This window comes from Haliotis cracherodii, unplaced genomic scaffold, assembly GCF_022045235.1.
Source record: "Haliotis cracherodii isolate W230 unplaced genomic scaffold, xgHalCrac1.p SCAF_14, whole genome shotgun sequence".
NCBI classification, from domain to species: domain Eukaryota; kingdom Metazoa; phylum Mollusca; class Gastropoda; order Lepetellida; family Haliotidae; genus Haliotis; species Haliotis cracherodii.
The window spans coordinates 24949543-24969708 of NW_027266269.1; the positions used below are offsets into that span (position 1 = coordinate 24949543).

General features: G+C 40.1%; 1 protein-coding gene across 1 annotated transcript in view; it reads left to right on the plus strand.

Moving 5' to 3' along the window:
* The window catches only part of LOC139460323 (serine-rich adhesin for platelets-like), an 84062-nt gene that overhangs the window by 18205 nt on the left and 45691 nt on the right, over positions 1-20166 (plus strand). Inside the window, exon 3 of the mRNA XM_071241815.1 lies at positions 18671-18691. Coding sequence (XP_071097916.1) covers positions 18671-18691 — 21 coding nt within the window. The remainder of the gene's footprint in view (positions 1-18670; positions 18692-20166) is intronic.

Below are 20166 nucleotides of genomic sequence, written 5' to 3' on the forward strand. Positions count from 1 at the left end.
GGAGGAAAGCCCGAAGTGAATGCAGGTCTCAGACGTTTACCACTTCGGGTAATGGGGCACCTAATCGCCAGCACACAAAGTCAGCGATCTGACCAACTCAGACACCGAGGCTTCCACTTGATCTAGACTACAAGTATCATTTATCTTGATGATAGAACAATTTCATGAAAAACGTTTGTCGCCGGCGGGATTGGAAACCGCACGGAAGACAAATGAATGTAGTCTTCTGCCAATGTGACAATGTAAAGAATTATGAGAAATTAACAACTAAATATTAAGTTATATCAGGACTAATTGCTTATCCGTTTATGAACTGTGAAATATGTGTTATGATTATTTTATACGGTATGTGACTCTATGAATTCAAGTATTTGTACAGTACATGCGATTTGGTAGCTTTTCGTTCAACGAAACGTACAGATGGAAACGAAATTAATATTATCTTGATGAGGGCTATGTTTGCTCATGATAAGACCATCAATTTTGGCAAGTAATATTTAAGTGATTGATAAAAGTGCTCGAGTTGGTCCACAATGAATGATATACTTGGCCTGGGACATGCATTTCATAACGCAAATCGGCAAAGTGCAAGGTGCACTGCGAAAGGCTCGGGGGACAGATTTCACGTGCTTCACGCAGGGCCCACTTACACAGTGGTCTCAAAGTTGAGCATTGAGTTTCTTGATATCTTTCAAAATACCTTTAACAAAACAATGTTTTTTAGGCAGTTGAGGTGCTATAAATGTTGGATATGGTTTAAGTACGTTAGACCACTCGAGAGGCTCGTGGTTTAATTAAACAGTTCTACGATTAGACACTTTGTTTGTTTGTTGTTTAACGCCACAAACAATAATATTCTAGCTATATGACGGCGGTCTGTAAATAATCGAGGCTGGACCGGACAATCCAGTGATTGATATCATGAGCATCGACCCACCCAATTGGGCTCGATGGCATGCATCAACTAAGTCAGCAAGCCTGACGACCCGGCCCTGTTAGTCGCCTTTCCGGCAAGCATGGGTTGCTGAAGACCTATTCTACCCCGGATCTTCACGGGTCATATCATTTGTTGATGACATGAGGTTTTCTGTTATGAATAATGTGTGAGTATGGTCTCAGGTCACTTTTAGCAATATTTCATCGATATCTCGGCGGGGGACTCCATAAATGGGCTTCATATTGTACACATGTGGGGTATCGAACAAGGACCACTTGTGTGATATTCAAAGGCCAGTTTTTTCCATACTGGAATGCTGATGAGTATGGCGTAAAACGACATCAACTCCTTCACTCGTCAGTGTTGTAGATGTATTGCTTCATCCAACACCACTTCAATTTCACAACATGCTATTCTTGTAGCAGTATATTTGGATGTGATGCTCCTCCCTTAAATAGCATATTGGTAAGCTGGGATAAGTTGAGTTGTGACCTAATAATGAACCCGTATGAATATGTGAATATGTGCCGTCTATTGTGAAGAAAGGGGTAGTGGGTAGTCCGCGACAAGTTGAACGATGGATATACGCGTGTCCAGTTTCGGCTAACAACGAGTTCTTGTGGCGAGTTCAATAGCACATAATAGTTCGTGCTGATGTGAGGTACCCTATGACTGTGAAAACGGTGACCGCAAATGTGTATAGATAACAACAGTGGAGAATTATCGCGACAATACTTGAGATTCATTTGCTTATTCTTTTTACATGTAATTTATGACATTATAGGCCAATTCCCCAGTCTGAGAATGTATGATTTGGCCATGCTTACTTATCTTTGACATGAATACATAATGTCATTTAGGAAGTGGTCAAATGTAACCACCGTTATATTAGGGATAATACTTTCTTAGCGGAATAGGGTGGCGGGGTAGTTTAATGGTCAAAACATTCGCTCGTCACAGCGAAGACCCGAGTTTGATTTTCCCCATGGGTATAACGCGTGAAGCCAATTTCTGGTGTACCCCGGCCTTGATATTGATGGAATATTGTCGAGAGCGGCGTAAAACCATACTCACTCAATCACTCAGGAAAATACAAATTCTAGTACTTTACTTCCCGGATGTGACTCAACCAAAAACGTACAAAAATCGGTGCTTTACAAATGAGTGTTTTCCCAAATATAACATTTGTGAGCTTTGTTAACTTCATTTGTTCATGATTAACACTTTACGAAACCAAGCTTGTCACAAAAGGCGACTATGCTTGTCGTAAGAGGCGACTAACGGGATTGGGTGGTCAGGCTCGCTGACTTGCGTGGATCGATGCTCATGATATCAGTCACTGGATTGTCCGGTCCAGACTCGATTATTTACAGACCGCCGTCATATAGCTAGAATAGTGCTGAGTGCGGCTTTAATCAACAAACAAACAAGAATCTAACAAACGACTTCGAATTCTGGTATCGACATGTTACACCGATGACGAAAAAGTCTTTATGAGCAACATGTGTGTCCACGGGAGCGTAGTCAATTTCATCGTCATGACCTGCACATGCACAACGTGCGTACACCCTCTCTTCCTGTAACAAACCAAATATGTTGGGCCAAATTCTGTGCACCGTCTTCTTGCCTCAACCGCATTATTGAGTTGGTTCAACTTATTCTTGATCACCAGTAAGATAAGGATTTTAACAGTTTATGATTCTCCAAGCCACGGCAAAATAACAGTTTGCACTTCCCCCTTCAGTTGAACAGCTGGCATGTGCAGCACGGAGAAAGTCTGTGATAATCATGACAGATTGACGTTGGTTTGTTGTGTTGATTTCACGTAGATGATTGAATAGAAATCACTGTTCACTAGACCGAGGTCAATCCCAGTGAGTCGACATTATGTTTGATTGGCTGGGGAAATATAGTACAATATATCGGGACCGTGTTGGTATCGTTGTGTTTGTGGAATACATGTCTTTTAAACCAGGCTTACTTCCAAGCTGAAATTCTCAACATTGCCATCGTTTTGTGCCCCTATAAAATCATTCAATGGCTTCCTACAAATCACTTCTCTCGTAGTGTTACACCACGTCCAGAGTTTGGTGGATAGAGCGTCTGCCTGGAGAGTGATGGTTACTGGTTTGATCCTCTGGCTGCGCCTTAGACGTTAACAGATCGTACTTCTTGTTACCAACTCGGCATTTAGAGTGAGGAGTGAGTGAGGTTTTACGCAACCTTTAGCAATATTCCAGCAATATCACGGCGGGGAACACCAGAAATGGGCTTCATACATTGTACCAATGTCGGAAATCGAACTGGGCATTTAGAGAATAATACCAGGCATGGTTAGCTTGAGTCAGAATAAAGTCTCTGAGAGGGGAATTACTCCGGAATAGTATAAGCAGCCACATTCACGAACGTGCATGAACGTCCCTATATGAGTGAACTATACTGGAATATTTCGCCTCGCCTCGCTCGCCTCACCTCATCTAACCATATTCTTGTGTGCATCTCCTTGCTTCAAATATACCTGCCTGTATGTTGATGTATCGTATCTCAAAACCAATGTTAAGCAACATATCATTCACACACAGCATGTTTTCAAGATGTTAGGGGTGCTCGTTGACATCTTTAGAGTTATTTCAATTACGCAACACAGCTACTATTCACATTATGAACCGTACCTATCACTGTGTATACGGTCGCAGTCATTTTTGACAGTGTCCCGTCGGGTGGTCAGGCTCGCTGACTTGGTTGATGCATGTCATTGTATCCCAATTGCGTGGATTGATGCTCATGATATCAATCACTGGATTGTCTGGTCCAGACTCGATTATTTACAGAACGCCGTCATATAGCTGGAATATTGCTGAGTGCGGCGTTAAACAACAAACCAACCAACCAATGACAGTGTCCCGGTATCGGCTGCCTGCCCTGTATATTGCACACGTGACCTAAGTGCTAAGGCGAATGCCTGGCATAAAGTTTAGGATGGTGTCGTGCATGCGAGGAGCCGATATTTTGCTAAGTCGTCTCAGTGCGTCTTCGACCGCCTCCGCAGTCATACCAAAAGACCTTAAAAGATGGTACTCGTTGTTACCCTGTCTTCTGCCCGGCAACAAGGACTGGTCGGCTGGGAGTCAGTATACTGTGTCTGAGTTGGGTGTTCATGTTAAACTGCGGCATGGCATCTCAGTGGGTTACCGCTATAAATCGGCATCAGTCCGGACTAGTACAAGCAGGCACACACACACGCACGCACGCACGCACGCACGCACGCACGCGTGCGCGCGACGTCAAACCCCAATTTCACATCACCTCAGTGCATCTTCACATCTGAGTCACTGGAAAATCCACCTCATGGCAATGTCAAGCTCATTTCTTGGAGATATAGCATTGTGGTTGTAGAATAACAAATAGATAGATTTGGACACGCAGGACTTTGAGGAATTCCCTGACAATAGAGTTGTTGAACATTACATACAGATTTCTTATTTCATATCAAACATACTATTACACCGTTGGCCATGAAGTTTATTGAATCAGTCTAGTAATAACTGTTGTTACGTCTAAGCTGTGAAGATCAATGCCCTGTAGGTTATACATAATGCCTGGCATGTATTTAGTACCATGTTCACTCCTTGCTTCACAAGCCATACACAATTTCTACCAGGTTACACTGCATTGTTACACTAGATGAAGTGTGAAGAAGTAACTTAGTTTTTGTACCTATTCGTATCTCCCAATGATCACATTGTTTATTTCAGGATCTGAGGGACGATTCATCGCTAAGTGTAATTATTTACCTTAGTTACAGAACACTGATGATATTCAGCTTAGCTTGCCTATCCATAACTAAATTCCCTTCTTTTGATACATGTTTCAAAGTAATCCTACATATCTGAATCCACTGACATGAATTTCGATTTTCTGTTTCAGAAGCAGCTTGAGGAGGAATTAGCGGTTAGTATATATTCTTTCCAGGTTTATGCCTTTCCAAAAACCCAGATTTGATATCTTCTTTTAAAACGTTCTATCATAATTGTGTTATGTTAGAAATGATCTTCGGGAACCCCTGACTGTGGAGGCAACTAACCGTATCAGCTTGTCAGGCTCACATACTTGGTTGATGCATGTCATTGTATCCTGATAGTGTAGATCGATGTTTATGATTGTCTGGTGCAGATTCCATTGTTTACATATTGACAATATGGAGCAGGAATAATGAAGAGAGTGGCATCAAAAATAAAAAACCCAACAACAAACAAACAAACCAGCTAAATGTCAGCATAGTCACACGTAACACAATATCAACAGCACATAATAGAGTGTGGTACTCACAGTCAAAAGTTCGACACTTTAAAGACATATTTATGTAGACGCAGATATAGATGTGTCAGTGTGTCAGAGTGTCACAGTCCACGCAGTGTACGACCTTCCACTAAACATGTCTCTGTAGATTTAGGTGTATTGCTTTCAGTGTGTAATACTCACAATCCTCTCAGTGTATGACGCTCCACTCGACATGGTTCCGTAGATGCAGGTGACACAGGTGACTCACATTCCACTGTGTACGACACAGTATTAGCCATGTTTCTGTAGGTGCAGCTGTGAGAAAGTGAGATTATCACAGATCACTCAGTGTATGACCCCCTACGAGACATGTTTCTGTAGACGTGGGTGTGTGTGTGTGTGTGTGTCAGAGTGAGATACTCTCAGTCCACTCAGTGTACAACGCTCCACTGGACATGTTTCTGTGGATATAGGTGTCTTGGTGTCAGTGTGAGATAATCACATTCCACTGTGTATGACACAGTACTACACATGTTTCTGTATATGTAGGTGCAGCTGTGTGAGAGTGAGATAATCACAGTCCACCGTGTACAACACAGTACTACACATGTTTCTGTAGATGTAGGTGCAGCTGCGTGAGAGTGAGATAATCACAGTCCACCGTGTACAACACAGTACTACACATGTTTCTGTAGATGTAGGTGCAGCTGCGTGAGAGTGAGATAATCACAGTCCACCGTGTACAACACAGTACTACACATGTTTCTGTAGATGTAGGTGCAGCTGCGTGAGAGTGAGATACTCACAGTTCACTCAGTGTGCGACTCTCCGCCAGACATGTTTCTGTAGATGTAGGTGTAGCAGTGTTAGAGTGTGATACTCACAGTCCAATCAGTTCACGTCCCTCTACAAGACATGTTAATGTAGATGTAGGTGTAGCTGTGTCAGAGTATATTTGGTTGGGATTGGAATACGTGTGTTAGGGGGTTGGAATGGGGAGACATGTGGTAGGGGGTTGTGATGGGAATGCGCGTGTTAGGGGGTGGGGATGGGGATACATGTGGTAGGGGTTGTGATTGGGAGCCATGTGTTAGGGTGTTGGGATGGGGAGACATGTGTTAGGGGGCTGTGATGAGTAGACATGTAATAGAGGGTTTGGATGGGAGAGACATATGTTAGAGGGTTTGGATGGGAGAGACATGTGTTAGGGGGTTGGGATGAGATAATCACAGTCCACTCGGTGTATGGAGAGACATATGTTAGAGGGTTTGGATGGGAGAGACATGTGTTAGGGGGTTGGGATGAGATAATCACAGTCCACTCGGTGTATGGAGAGACATATGTTAGAGGGTTTGGATGGGAGAGACATGTGTTAGGGTGTTGGGATGGCAGACATGTGTTTTGGGGAGATACATGTGGTAGGTGTTTGGATTGGGAGACACGTGGTAGGGGGTTGGGATGGGGAGGCGTCTTAGGAAGGTGGGGATGGGGGAGACATGTATTATTTGCTTTTGAATGGTGAGACATGCATTAATGGGTTGGTATAGTGGAGGTATGAGTTAGGGATAGGAATAGGGAGATATATGTTGAGGGTTGTGATGGGGGACACGTGTAGTAGGATGGGAAGACATGTTGAAAGAGGATTTGTAATGGGCGAACACGTGTTATTACTAGAAGGCATTTCAGCAACTGAACAGCTTTAAACAAAAGTGGAGAAAAAACATAAACCCTATGACACATGCCAACCTTTTTTTGAATATGTGCAATCTTCACCTCCTGAAAAATCCCAAGATGACGCCCTTCTGTCATACGTAGTCTGTTGTTGCAGTACTGACAGACATGTCTGTGAAACATGGATAAACCAGTTTGATATTATATATACAGTCAAATGAGAAGGATTCAGGTCATAGTTTCCTCAGCTAAGTTTCGTCTTAGATTAAATCACAAGAGCTGAAATTCGATTTTGATCACATTGTAGTGATGCTGTTGCAGTACTCAACTGTCCCTTCACGAATAAAACAACTGTTTTACATCATATACTCTGACAATACTTTATAGGCACATCAAAAGAATAACCTACAGCACAAAATAATTAATTTAGTTTTCATGATGAGACACCGCACACAGGATTTTGGTTGAAATTTGGAGTAAGGATTAAGGGTAGGACTGGGGAGACGTATGTGTTATGGTTGGACATATATTTCGTATTATAGTTCTCCCAAACGGGTATTTCATCAGAATAGGTTGCAGAACTCCACCAATTAAAAGGAGGATCAGAAGCTGATTGGGTGTCATCGTATCTAACAGTGAACATACTGCCATCCAATGATTAGCTTTGCCTGGACTCGATTAGTTACAGGACATCCCGGTATACAAAGCAGCTTAGATATTGCTGGTTGAAATACAAACCAAACTATACACAATCCCCCTGAATGTATTTTACAACCATTATTTCTGTAAAAGTGTTGCATGTTCCATGGTTTTTCAACGAAACCAGTGAGGAAACAGATCTTAGAATTTACCACTTTGGTGACATCCACGAGTCTGTGGTTAGATGAAATTGATCGTGTATCATTTGTCGTAGTTAAAATCAACTTAAGGTCTAATGCAGGTTCAACCTCAGGCTTTTATATGAATTGATTTACGGATCCGCCGATCGTAAAAGTCAAGAAAGTATAACAAATATATAATTCTCAATTAAGATTTTTTTTCTTACTAACGAGTCGGAAAATCCGTCACAGCGGTAAAATATATCACAATTTTTTTCATGCCAATCCCGACAAAAGACAAAGCTCTCCACAACCCTCAAAACGTGTACACGTTGTGCGACAGGCAAGGGACCAGAGTAGCGGAGGCCAGTTCTCTGTACAGCTGCACTGACATACCGTACTCTCAGCTGTATGTGGGTTGTTTCCGCTGACTTGGGTGATGCATGTCATCGATCCCAATTGCGTGGATCGATGCTCATGATACCAAACACTGAATTGTTTGGTCCAGACTCGATTATTTACAGACCGCCTTCATATAGCTGGAATATTGCTGAGTGCGGCGTTATACAACAAACCAACCTCAAACGTATAGGCACTGCTGTGAGGAGTAAGTGCGAGCTGCTTCTGCTGTGATGAAAGGCTTGAAGATAAGTACCGTACTTTGCTGAGTACAGTGCGCACCTCCTCTGGGGATGCAGTATCCAGGAAACAGATATCCGAGTATTATGACCAGTCAAAAAAAACAAAAAAACTTGGTCAATGAAACTATGCAATTTGCGACATGACGTTTTACGATTTGATGACAAGCCATGTGATGAAGAACGAAGCGTGGTTTATTTCCCAATAAAACATTGTTCTGTCATCTTGTCATTTCTGGAGATGCGAACATACGCTCGCAGCTTGATGACATTGTATAATTGACGACGTTATTTTTTAGAGGGAAGTGTCCAGTAAGTTATTCCCCTATAGATGTAGCTGGGCACCGCAGATAAATACAGTGTCCGAACGATTGCATCCAAAAGTGGGAGAGATATGACAATGGCGGTAATGGGAGAAAAGGTACAGATAATATCGACGCGAGGATTATGAGAATATGCGGAAATACTTAACTCCCCCTGTTCATAAAATGGACTTGTCCAACGTTGCCGAGGTTTCTTTTGAGGAAGTCATCATTATTAAAACACGAGTCAATATTTAAAGCTTGTAATTTTTTCAACATCTTTAAATAGTCTGTACAAAATGTTGATATCTCAAATAAGAAATAAACAGCTCTTGGTTGTTGTTTATCATACAATAAAACACTGCAGGGAGAGTAAATCACTCGGGACTGCACCCTTTATTTATTCTCCCGGTATAAACGATAAACAATTCCCACTCGTCGTTTATTTCTTATGTATGCAATAGTATATTACCATCACAGACAAGAATAGGATTTCTCAGGCATCTGACAACTGAAATGTGTTCACAATTTTCTGGGGGTCAAAATTGCATAAATTGCAGGAGAAATTCAACATTTGACAAAATTGGCTGTAACATTTTTATAAAGTCTTTGAACTATTCAAATAGTGTCTTTGATTACAGGTAAAATGTTCGGTTATCTGAATTTGGCAAACGTCTTGTTTCATATAACTGTTATTCTAATTCCCAGTCGAAACATTGATAAAAATCCTACTCACAAGATTTGAAAATTAATTAAAAAAAACATGATTTGAATCCATGCTTTTACTGAGAAAGTTATGCAGGAAAATGTGGGAACGAAAATCTTGTTTTTCACCCCTGGCCAACTGACAAGTAGACATGTGGACATTTCCAAATTTGACGGGTTAGTGACAAAAATGCTATTATTACTTGCCCGTGAAGAGATCACCCGTTTAATAAACATACAGCTGTATAACACATTGTGTAATACCAAAAAAACGTGCTTATGTACTCTCTGAACACGTTTCACGAACAAATATTGAAAGCTCTCAACATCCCTTGGCTTATTCAACGATACTGTGTGTGGAGATGATAGATCACTGAGAGGAGCTTATACACACTCGATGACCCCCGCAACCTTGTTGCTAGGTTGACGTCACATGGCATTGTTTCGCCGAAGGATCTTGCAAAAAAAATTCCACAAATTACGTCATCGTGTAGGTGTCAGCCTATTCACACCCAACAGTATAATTCTTCAAACGTTATAAATGGCCAGTAATAAATAAAATACTAAACTCGCTCCCGTGTAAAACCAATTTTATGAAACTCGTGAATAGTTGTGGTATCTGACGAGCGAAAGCAAGTCAGATACAACTATTTACTCTTTTCATAAAATTGGTATTACACGGGAGCTCGTCTAGTATTCTATATTTCCCTGTTTTTGTACGTGAACAATGACCTTCTTATGAATATGGAAATGGTTTTGTCGCTTTTATGTATTGGTTGACTGATTGGTTATCACATAACTTAAAAAAATGCACTGCTTTACATACGTGGGTCTTTGACCAATACTGATGTTATCCAATCCTGATATCATTCAGCATACTTTGCCAACTACCGGGTCAGTACAGTTGTTTTGTACTGGTCAAATACTATCCTACTCAAGGCGGATGTTGTTTATCCCTTCATTGGTGCCGTCGTGAATTATCTTGTTTGCCGCAGTGGTCTGGCACTGGCTTTATTACAGCTGACACTCAGACATGTAAGAATGTAATACATCATCGTAAGGCAGGTATACCATGTGCTCATATAATATTGAGATATGGACACCAAAACAACAGCAAAGTCACAAATATATCTATTTTACGTTTTGTTTGATCACGTTGCTTATCAGAAACTTCCTCCCGTTGGCCTTTTCACCTCATCGCTCATTGATTTATTCTGTTGGATTAATAAGATTTCCAGTAGCAGTATATTCTGCAACGTTCTATCATATAGTGATTTATTAGTTGATCTATTTGATTCATCCTCTTTGATTATGCAGTATAAGTTTAGTATAGTCAAGTATTTATTCAACATACTGTCAGAACGTTTGGTGTGGCTTGACTTGAGTGCTATTTGTGTCTCCAGACGACAGCTATAGTGTCTCATAAACGTGCTCACAGACTTGCGATCCAATTTTATACATGGCCGCCATTATTTTGTACAACTCAGGTGAGCTCGAGACTTGTGCCTTGTGTCTCTATCTTCTATTCTTTAAGCCATACCGATAGTTGCGTTGTTTGACAGCCATATTTGAGTATAGAAATTATCGTATAGATGCCATAGAAACATCACTTAACTTTGCTTGACGCTATCAATCAGATTGCTGTCATTCAGTGAAAAACTATTTATTCAGATGCATTTAGAATCTATGGTTGTCATGTTTCATATGCAATTTAATGGTTAGGAATTATTCACATAGAAATCAGTGTTATGGACTTTTTTAGACTAGCAACGGTATTTATTTACTCCCTCCTCAACAGGCATGTCTAATCTGAGAGATAAGCTATTTAAGTCAGACCATTAGGCTCACACGCCACTTTAAGACTGTCAGTGTTCATTCTTTCAATAGAAAGTAGTTACACCCATGTAACCAGTGTAATTACTTTTGCTTTTTCGGGGACTGAAATCATTGTGTTATATTGATTTGTTATAATTTAGGCTGATCTAGATTTCTTAATTATACACTCAGCTATGGAATATTACATGCTTCAACAAATATCAAGCAGATCTTTGAGGATTATTTAGTAGTGGTGTCAAGTAACTAATATATTGTATTTGTCTTGTTTATTATTATTATTTATTATTCCGCCATGTTCTGTGGAAGATTTCACACATCAACAAGATTCTTAACAATCTGCATGCAGACCAGTGCATACCACAAACCAGTCATAGGTCCAGATATTCACATAATGAGTTCTACATTTGCCTGATATTACTGGAAAATGTCATTTTGTGGTGGCCATATTTTTATCATAGACCTGATCTTTATTCTTTGAAGGTCTTGCACAGAAAATATTGAATGCTTGCCTAAACAACGTATTTATAGCACAAGATTAACTAGTCAGTTGGGCTGCAGCCAGCCAAGATTTTCTTAGGGATCGCTTGATCATGAGCAGGCAGGACTTGTTAATATTTCCATTGCTGGGGTAGAATACTGTCCCAAGTAGCTAAGGTTCTACTTTTGTGAGTCATTAAAATACGCACAAGGTAAATAACTAACCTTCTAACTTGACGTCAAAGCATGGAGCAAACGCTTCCTACCATTTCATTCACATCGACGCTGGTGTCAGTAAACAATGTAGCAGTAACGTGTGTAACTAATTAGATTACGAGAGTAGGAAAACTACATTTGTGCTTCACCAGATGCATTACACACCCCACAAACGTGCACACCTATCATCAACCATCAAAGAGCTTACACACGACACACGACCTCCCACGCCTATCACAAACCATCAACTATGTTTATACTATTATCTCAAATTATTTGTCTCTTTATAAGGGTAGATTGTTCTGTGTTTTTATTGATTTAAGTCAGCTTTCCATGACATTTTTAGGAGGTGTCTGTTTTGTAAATTATGGATTGGAAATGTGAAATGTAAAATATTTCGATTAATTAGCAACATGAAAGTGAAGTCAGGTGTTGCACTATTAGGTGGCAACACAGTTTTTCTAATTTGGTGTTCGGCAGTTGTCGCTGTTCTTATTTTCTTTCCTTATAAATGATATAGTTTAATATTTGTGTTTTGACAATCAGAAGTGCATTGGTACTGATTTGTTGGAATTCTTTTCTTTACTCTGGCAGATAATATTGTTATGTTTCATGGCACCATTATAGGTTGACAGAGAAAAGAAAAAATAACTACTTGTTGTTACAAATGGCAATTAAAAATCAATGTGAAAAGTCATGCAGAAAGGAAATCCCATTGATATAGTATCTTGCTATGAATATTTAGGAGTTTTCTTTTGGCTCTTGGTGTATCACTCAAGAGACATTATCACAGCAGGCTGTCACGGTTTTGTCATTTTTAAAATCTACAATACACAATTTTGTTATTCTACCTATTCATGTCTTCATATATTTGATTAGAAAAATTGGAGGATTCTATCCTTCACCTCATATTCTCCATGTACATAATATATTTTTTCTAAAGTACCAAGTGTACCAAATATTGTCGCGAGAGGCGTCTCAGACCGATATTCTCTCTAAGTGAACCAACATATGAATTACTGGATGCAACTATTATCAATATGACAGTATTAGTTACACATGTGTATTTCTATCAGTATAAATCAGCAGAAGGGCGGTAGGGTTTTGCACTTAAAAGCAAGGAACTTGTTCAATTAGCCTTGGTTTGGGTTTACCTTGGAAAGAGCAAGATTTTGGTAATATGAGGCGTTTTATTGGTTTGATCAAACAGAGATGTGATGACATTGATAAACAATCATGGATGGATAAATCGGGACATGACTCAAAGCTCAGATATTACAGAAATATTATATTATGGCATAATTAAAAAGTACCTTTAATCTGTGCATGTTGATGCTTACCCTAGAGCAAACAACAGTTTAATGATTGGAGATGGGGGAAACGTAATATTCCAGATATAAATACTGTTACCCCGACACACAGGACTAACCACCAACTCAGTACTGATACCCCGACACACGGGACTAACCACCAGCTCAATACTGATACCCCGACACACGGGACTAACCACCAACTCAATACTGATACCCCGACACACAGGACTAACCACCAACTCAATACTGATACCCCGACACACGGGACTAACCACCAACTCAATACTGATACCCCGAAACACGGGACTAACTGCCAGCTGAATACTGATACTCCTACACACGGGACTAACTACCACCCCAATACTGATACTCCTACACACAGGACTAACCACCAACTCAATACTGATACCCCGACACACGGGACTAACCACCACCCCAATACTGATACCCCGACACACGGGACTAACTGCCAGCCCAATACTGATACCCCTCGAACAGGACTAACTGCCAGCTGAATACTGATACTCCTACACACGGGACTAACTACCACCTTAATACTGATACTCCTACACACAGGACTAACTGCCAGCTGAATACTGATACCCCGACACACGGGACTAACTACCACCCCAATACTGATACTCCTACACACTGGACGAACTGCCACCCATATACTGATACCCCTACACACGGGACTAACTACCACCCCAATTCTGATACACCTACGCACAGGACTAACTGCCACCCCAATACTAATACCCCGACACACAGGACTAACTGCCAGCTGAATACTGATACCCCGACACACAGGACTAACTACCACCCCAATACTGATACCCCTACACACAGGACTAACTACCACCCCAATACTGATACCCCTACACACAGGACTAACTGCCAACTAAGCTATTGAACTCATGAAGCAGGTGGGGTGATATAGGGGTGGTAGGTGAATGTCGATATGACTGCATGAAGGAGGGTTGTTGTTAACATCCAAGACAACGATTCAAACTGACAAAAACCTAACACCAAGAAGCAGCACAGTTTTAAGTAGTTTGCATAGATTAGATTTCTGACAGGCGTTTGTAATAGGTCTTCCGTCAGTGAATGTGTGCTGAAATCACATAATACAGTTTGAAGTGATGACATTCGGTTGTAGATATAACGATGATATATAACGTAGTATATGACATAAAAGTTTGAATGTCCAATCAAATTACTCTGTCGTTTTTTACATATGTCACAAACATGTTTACTTAAAAAGTCAATTTGTCATCTATAAGAATAGAAAAATGGATAGAAAAGTCCATAGGTTTCGAAGTGCGGAAAAACGGTTAGCTGGGTAGACATCTTAATAGTGCCTAAAATCAACATCAAAATATGTGGTTACTAAGCCTGTTCTACTAAAACATCCAAATATTTGGTTAATTAGCATATGTGTTGATCTTATCTTAAAGACAATACTGTTAAGAGATATTGGTGCAATAGACAATATCGGTATTGAAGAAAGTACTTGTTGTGTTTCAGCCCGAAGGCAATACAAACTGTTACATATTCAACTGCCATAAGCATAATATTATTAGTAGAGCTAAAGAAAGAAGCACCACAGAAACATTCTTACCTTATTTGTTTGGTACTTATTAAATCTGCCGTTATTCTCTCTTGAGTGATGGTGAAACAAATTCATCTATGGAGAGACATTCTTACCTGAACTGATTCTGTGTCCACCCACTGAGTCTGAAAGATGAGCTGTGCAAAAATCGCCTTATACTTCATACTGCTTTCAATTCAACACTGCATTTTGCTTCACCAACTTTCGAAACTACATCCTCTTTTTTGACAAATGTCACTGTGACGGGTGCAAAATGATATTCTCCTTGTTTGCGATACATCCTCTTCCATGTTGCTTACTTGAAGGTGCTACTGTGAGTGATGCAAAGTTTAGTTTTTTCGTAATCTTATTTCAACTATTCCTTCCACGAATTGTATGATATTATTGTTTTGTGAACACACATGCGTGACGGGGACGTACATGACGAATTATGATATATCTGCTCTTCTGCTTGTTGTCATTATGACTGGAACATTTTGAGCAATTTGCTTTGTGTGTCTCGATGGGATATCAGTCAAAACGGACCAGCACCTCAACACGGACAAGTACATCGACTACTAATAAAGTGGTACATGAATAGCTAGAAACCAAAGTGCTAGGGCAGCCGATTTCCTCAATTCTAGTTTCTTTTTAAGGTACCCCTCTACGGCGTATACTCGTTGCTACATGAGCTGCAATATACTGGCTTCATATATCGATCAACCGCCGTCATATACATGTAGCTGGAATATTGCTGAGTGCGGTGTAAAACAGCAAACCGACCAACCGACCATATATCGATCATTGGGTACAGAGGACCTAGTTAGTACCAGTGTGCCTGTCTGGTTCATTCATAATTTAAAAGCCGTTGCGGACGTAAAATAAAACATTCACCTGCTTAAAACTGACTCGATTCATGAGCTATTTTTGGCCGATTTGGGACCACTGATCTATTCAGATATAACGTACTACTCCAAAACGATTAAATAACATCCGATTCTTTCATAATATGTTTCATAAACATCTTTTGGGTAGAATATAATAGCATTGTCATTCGTCGCTCTATGTATTATAGCATCAATCGCTTCCGATGTACACATGAATATATAATAAGAGTCCTATACAAACCACCCTTACTCAGGAAACGTTTCCAAAAGTGACACACGTTTTGATACTTCCTGAGGGAGCACCTTCAATTCATATTGAGAGGTTTTTAAAAAATCTATTGTTTAGACCTTTAATCTGATAAACACCAAGCAACACATGATCTATAAAGTTCGGTTGTGTTGAAACTTAATATATAAAGAGGGGACTATGCTCTTCTGTTTCATTTGTCAATATGTTTCAAAATTATGTTCTCAAATGGGAAATTGTACAAATTGGCCTGGTCATCTGGAGACGCAGAGCTATCCTCTCAAAGTTTCGTAGTCATAATGAATTATCATTAATTGATTGTTCTTAGTGACCGTGCAAACATGCGTGTAGACGAGATGTTAATATGATTAAAAAACAGGCATAAAGCGGAACGGGGTAGTTGAATCATAAATCCGACAATATTACATTCTGCATCACTCGTAATAGTCTTTTCTGAAACAATGCAGAATGAACAATTGTTTAGCAAAAGAGACAAATACTGTATTTCATCAGGCATAATCACATATTCAGGAGGAGAGTGTAGTTGGTCAATGCAATCTGCAATGCCGAATGTTTGTCAATGCAAAAGGTAATATGTTGCATAATAACAGTTGGTATAAAGCAAAATGCAATGTTGAATTATTGAAAGTAACATGCAAAACAATGTCATCTTAGCTGAGATCCTCTTCCGTACATGAAATATCAATCGGTACACATGGTGACATATTCAACGGACATATACATATTAATTTGAAAGATTCAAATGTATCAATACGTCCATCTATTAACTGGAACATGTACAAGATGAATACCTACAAATCCACACCTAGATACCTAAACATGTACCTACATACCAAATTATGTACCTACATACCCACCCTGATCACTACACACGCACACAGATACATTCATATCCAATTATATACTTACATACACAATTTGCACCTGCATATTCAACCATGCACGTACATACCCCATTATGTACCTACATACCCAATCATGCACCTTCATACCTAATCATTTACCTACATACCAAAACATGCACCTACATTCCCAACGTGATAACAACATAGCCAATCTGATAACTACATACCAAATCATGCACCTACTCACACAGCCTGATAATTACCTACCCGATCATGCACCTACATACCTGATATTGACATACCCACCCTGATGCCACAAACCAGCCCTTATAACTACCTATTCAACCTGATAACTACTTACCCAAATTGATAACTACTTACGAAATATGATACCTATATCCCTGACATGATACCTACATATCCACCCCGAGAACTACTCACCCACACTTTACCCACCTTGATACCTTAATAACCAATCTGATACCTAAAAAAACACACTCACACCTTCATAACCACCCTTATAAAATCATACACAAACTGATAACTACATACCCACCCAGATTACTACATACCAACCCTAATACCTTAATAACGAATTTGATACCTACATAACCAAACTTCTATAATATCATACACAACTTGATAACTACATACCCACCAAGATATCTAAATTCCAACCCTAATACCTTCATAACCAACCTGATACCTTCATAACAAACCTGCTACCTACATACCCATCCTGATACCTACATACCCACCCTGATACATACATACCCACCCTGATACCTTCATAACCAATCTGATACCTACGACCATGTATAATGACAAGAGAAAATCAATCCTGAAGCAAACTTGTGTTTTATATGTATCGACTGCCTAACTGACTGAGGTGTTTCCCTATGACAATCAGATAAAGACGTTGACGACACACTATCCGAGAAGTTAAAGGTCACAGATAACATAACTATTTTATTGAACTGTGATAGGGGGTCACGGTTGGCCCAGTCAACTAAGGCGCGGCAATTCGCTGTGCAGAGTTGCGTCCCTTGTGCTTGCCAGAAAACTATGATTGTGGGTTCGAATCCCGGTTCGCCCCGGTTATGTTTCTAGGTTTGTCAGCACCATAGCCGTGCTCGTGGGTTTCACCAAAGTAGCAAGCGTTTGAGACCTGCATCACTTCGGGCTTTCCTCCCACATTAGGCAGACACGCCGTGATATGACTTGAATACTGTTCAAAGCGGCATTAAACAAAACTCACTCACTCACTCGCTCACTGAACTGTTCTAGCTTCAGGCACTCTTTGCCTTTGTATCATAAGATTACAGGGCCAGGTAGTGTCACGTCACTTACTTTAAAATCATAATGGTGGTAACCAATCCATCCCCCCAGGAAGGAAATCAGAAGGTGCGCATAAGGACTTAAAATCTTCTAGGTGAAAGAAATTGTCTACTCATAATATATCATATATGTATAATATATAATCACCAATAGTCTGATTCCAACTACAACATACATGTTTGCTGTCAGTGTTAGCTGGGTCAGGTCCTTGATAAATAAAACAATCCACATCTTTCTCTATTTCCGAATAATATGGGACACTTATATTTATATATCTGACACCTGAAATATCATTTTCACAGTATCTGTGTCATTTGTTTTCGCAATTACAAATAATCTTGGATATGATTTACATACAACATACAGAGATAAAGTCCATGTACATGTACGTGCAACCATAATAAGTGGTTGAAATATATACGCACAAATGGGCAGCGATTCACTCATGCACTTGCTTGAAAACTATCTGATTAATCTTATTTTCTTTTGGTGTGCACTCATTGGGATAAACTGGCTTGTGTCCTCATGAAATCATCTTCTGTTTCAGTATGATGGCCAAGAGATCCATGTAAGTACCCCAATTTCACTTTCTTCCACTATGCGTGCTAAACAATGTACCAAATCAATGGGTGGACATATCAGCTGCCAGGAGAAGTGCGGTGTGGTGTTTTGTCTGTGTCCCTGTATATGTGTAATAATACGGATAATGTTACACACTGGTGGTGCAGCTCACTATCCACCAATAGTGAAACTACAGGCAACCTTATCACCTCTTTACCTGCAACTTCTATATTCCGTCATTGACACTTCGGTAGAGATGCTGGTACCTGTTTCACTAGCCTGATAACATCTGTACCGTAACGTTGCAAGGAAAGAATAAAGAAGCTGTAAGCAGTACGTCAAATCTGTTTCAGTTAATGCTACAACTTCTAAAATGGCACTATAACATGTTAGAAAATTGGGTCGTGCAAGGCTAAGTACCCATAGATACATATACTCTTCAAACTGAGGTCTAGAGAGATTGCCAATCATTGTCTATACGTGTGCCACATCCCCAACCTGCATGTTTAGCTCTACCTGAAGAGCCAAGGTACCTATTCGGTATGCCCCATTATGTCCCTACATACCCAACCATGCACCTTCATACCTAATCATTTACCTACATACCCAAACATTTACTTACTTTCCTAACGTAATAACTACATACCCAATCTGATAACTACACAGCCAACCTGATAACTACACAGCCAACCTGATAACTACACAGCCAACCTGATAACTACACAGCCAACCTGATAACTACATAGCCAACCTGATAACTACATAGCCAACCTGATAACTACACAGCCAACCTGATAACTACACAGCCAACCTGATAACTACATAGCCAACCTGATAACTACATAGCCAACCTGATAACTACACAGCCAACCTGATAACTACATAGCCAACCTGATAACTACATAGCCAACCTGATAACTACACAGCCAACCTGATAACTACATAGCCAACCTGATAACTACACAGCCAACCTGATAACTACATACCCAATCTGATAACTACATAGCCAACCTGATAACTACATAGCCAACCTGATAACTACATAGCCAACCTGATAACTACACAGCCAACCTGATAACTACACAGCCAACCTGATAACTACATAGCCAACCTGATAACTACATAGCCAACCTGATAACTACACAGCCAACCTGATAACTACATAGCCAACCTGATAACTACACAGCCAACCTGATAACTACATAGCCAACCTGATAACTACATAGCCAACCTGATAACTACATAGCCAACCTGATAACTACACAGCCAACCTGATAACTACACAGCCAACCTGATAACTACATAGCCAACCTGATAACTACATAGCCAACCTGATAACTACACAGCCAACCTGATAACAACATAGCCAACCTGATAACTACATACCAAATCATGCACCTACACACACAACCTGATAATTAACTACCCGATCATGCACCTACACACACAACCTGATAATTAACTACCCGATCATGCACCTAC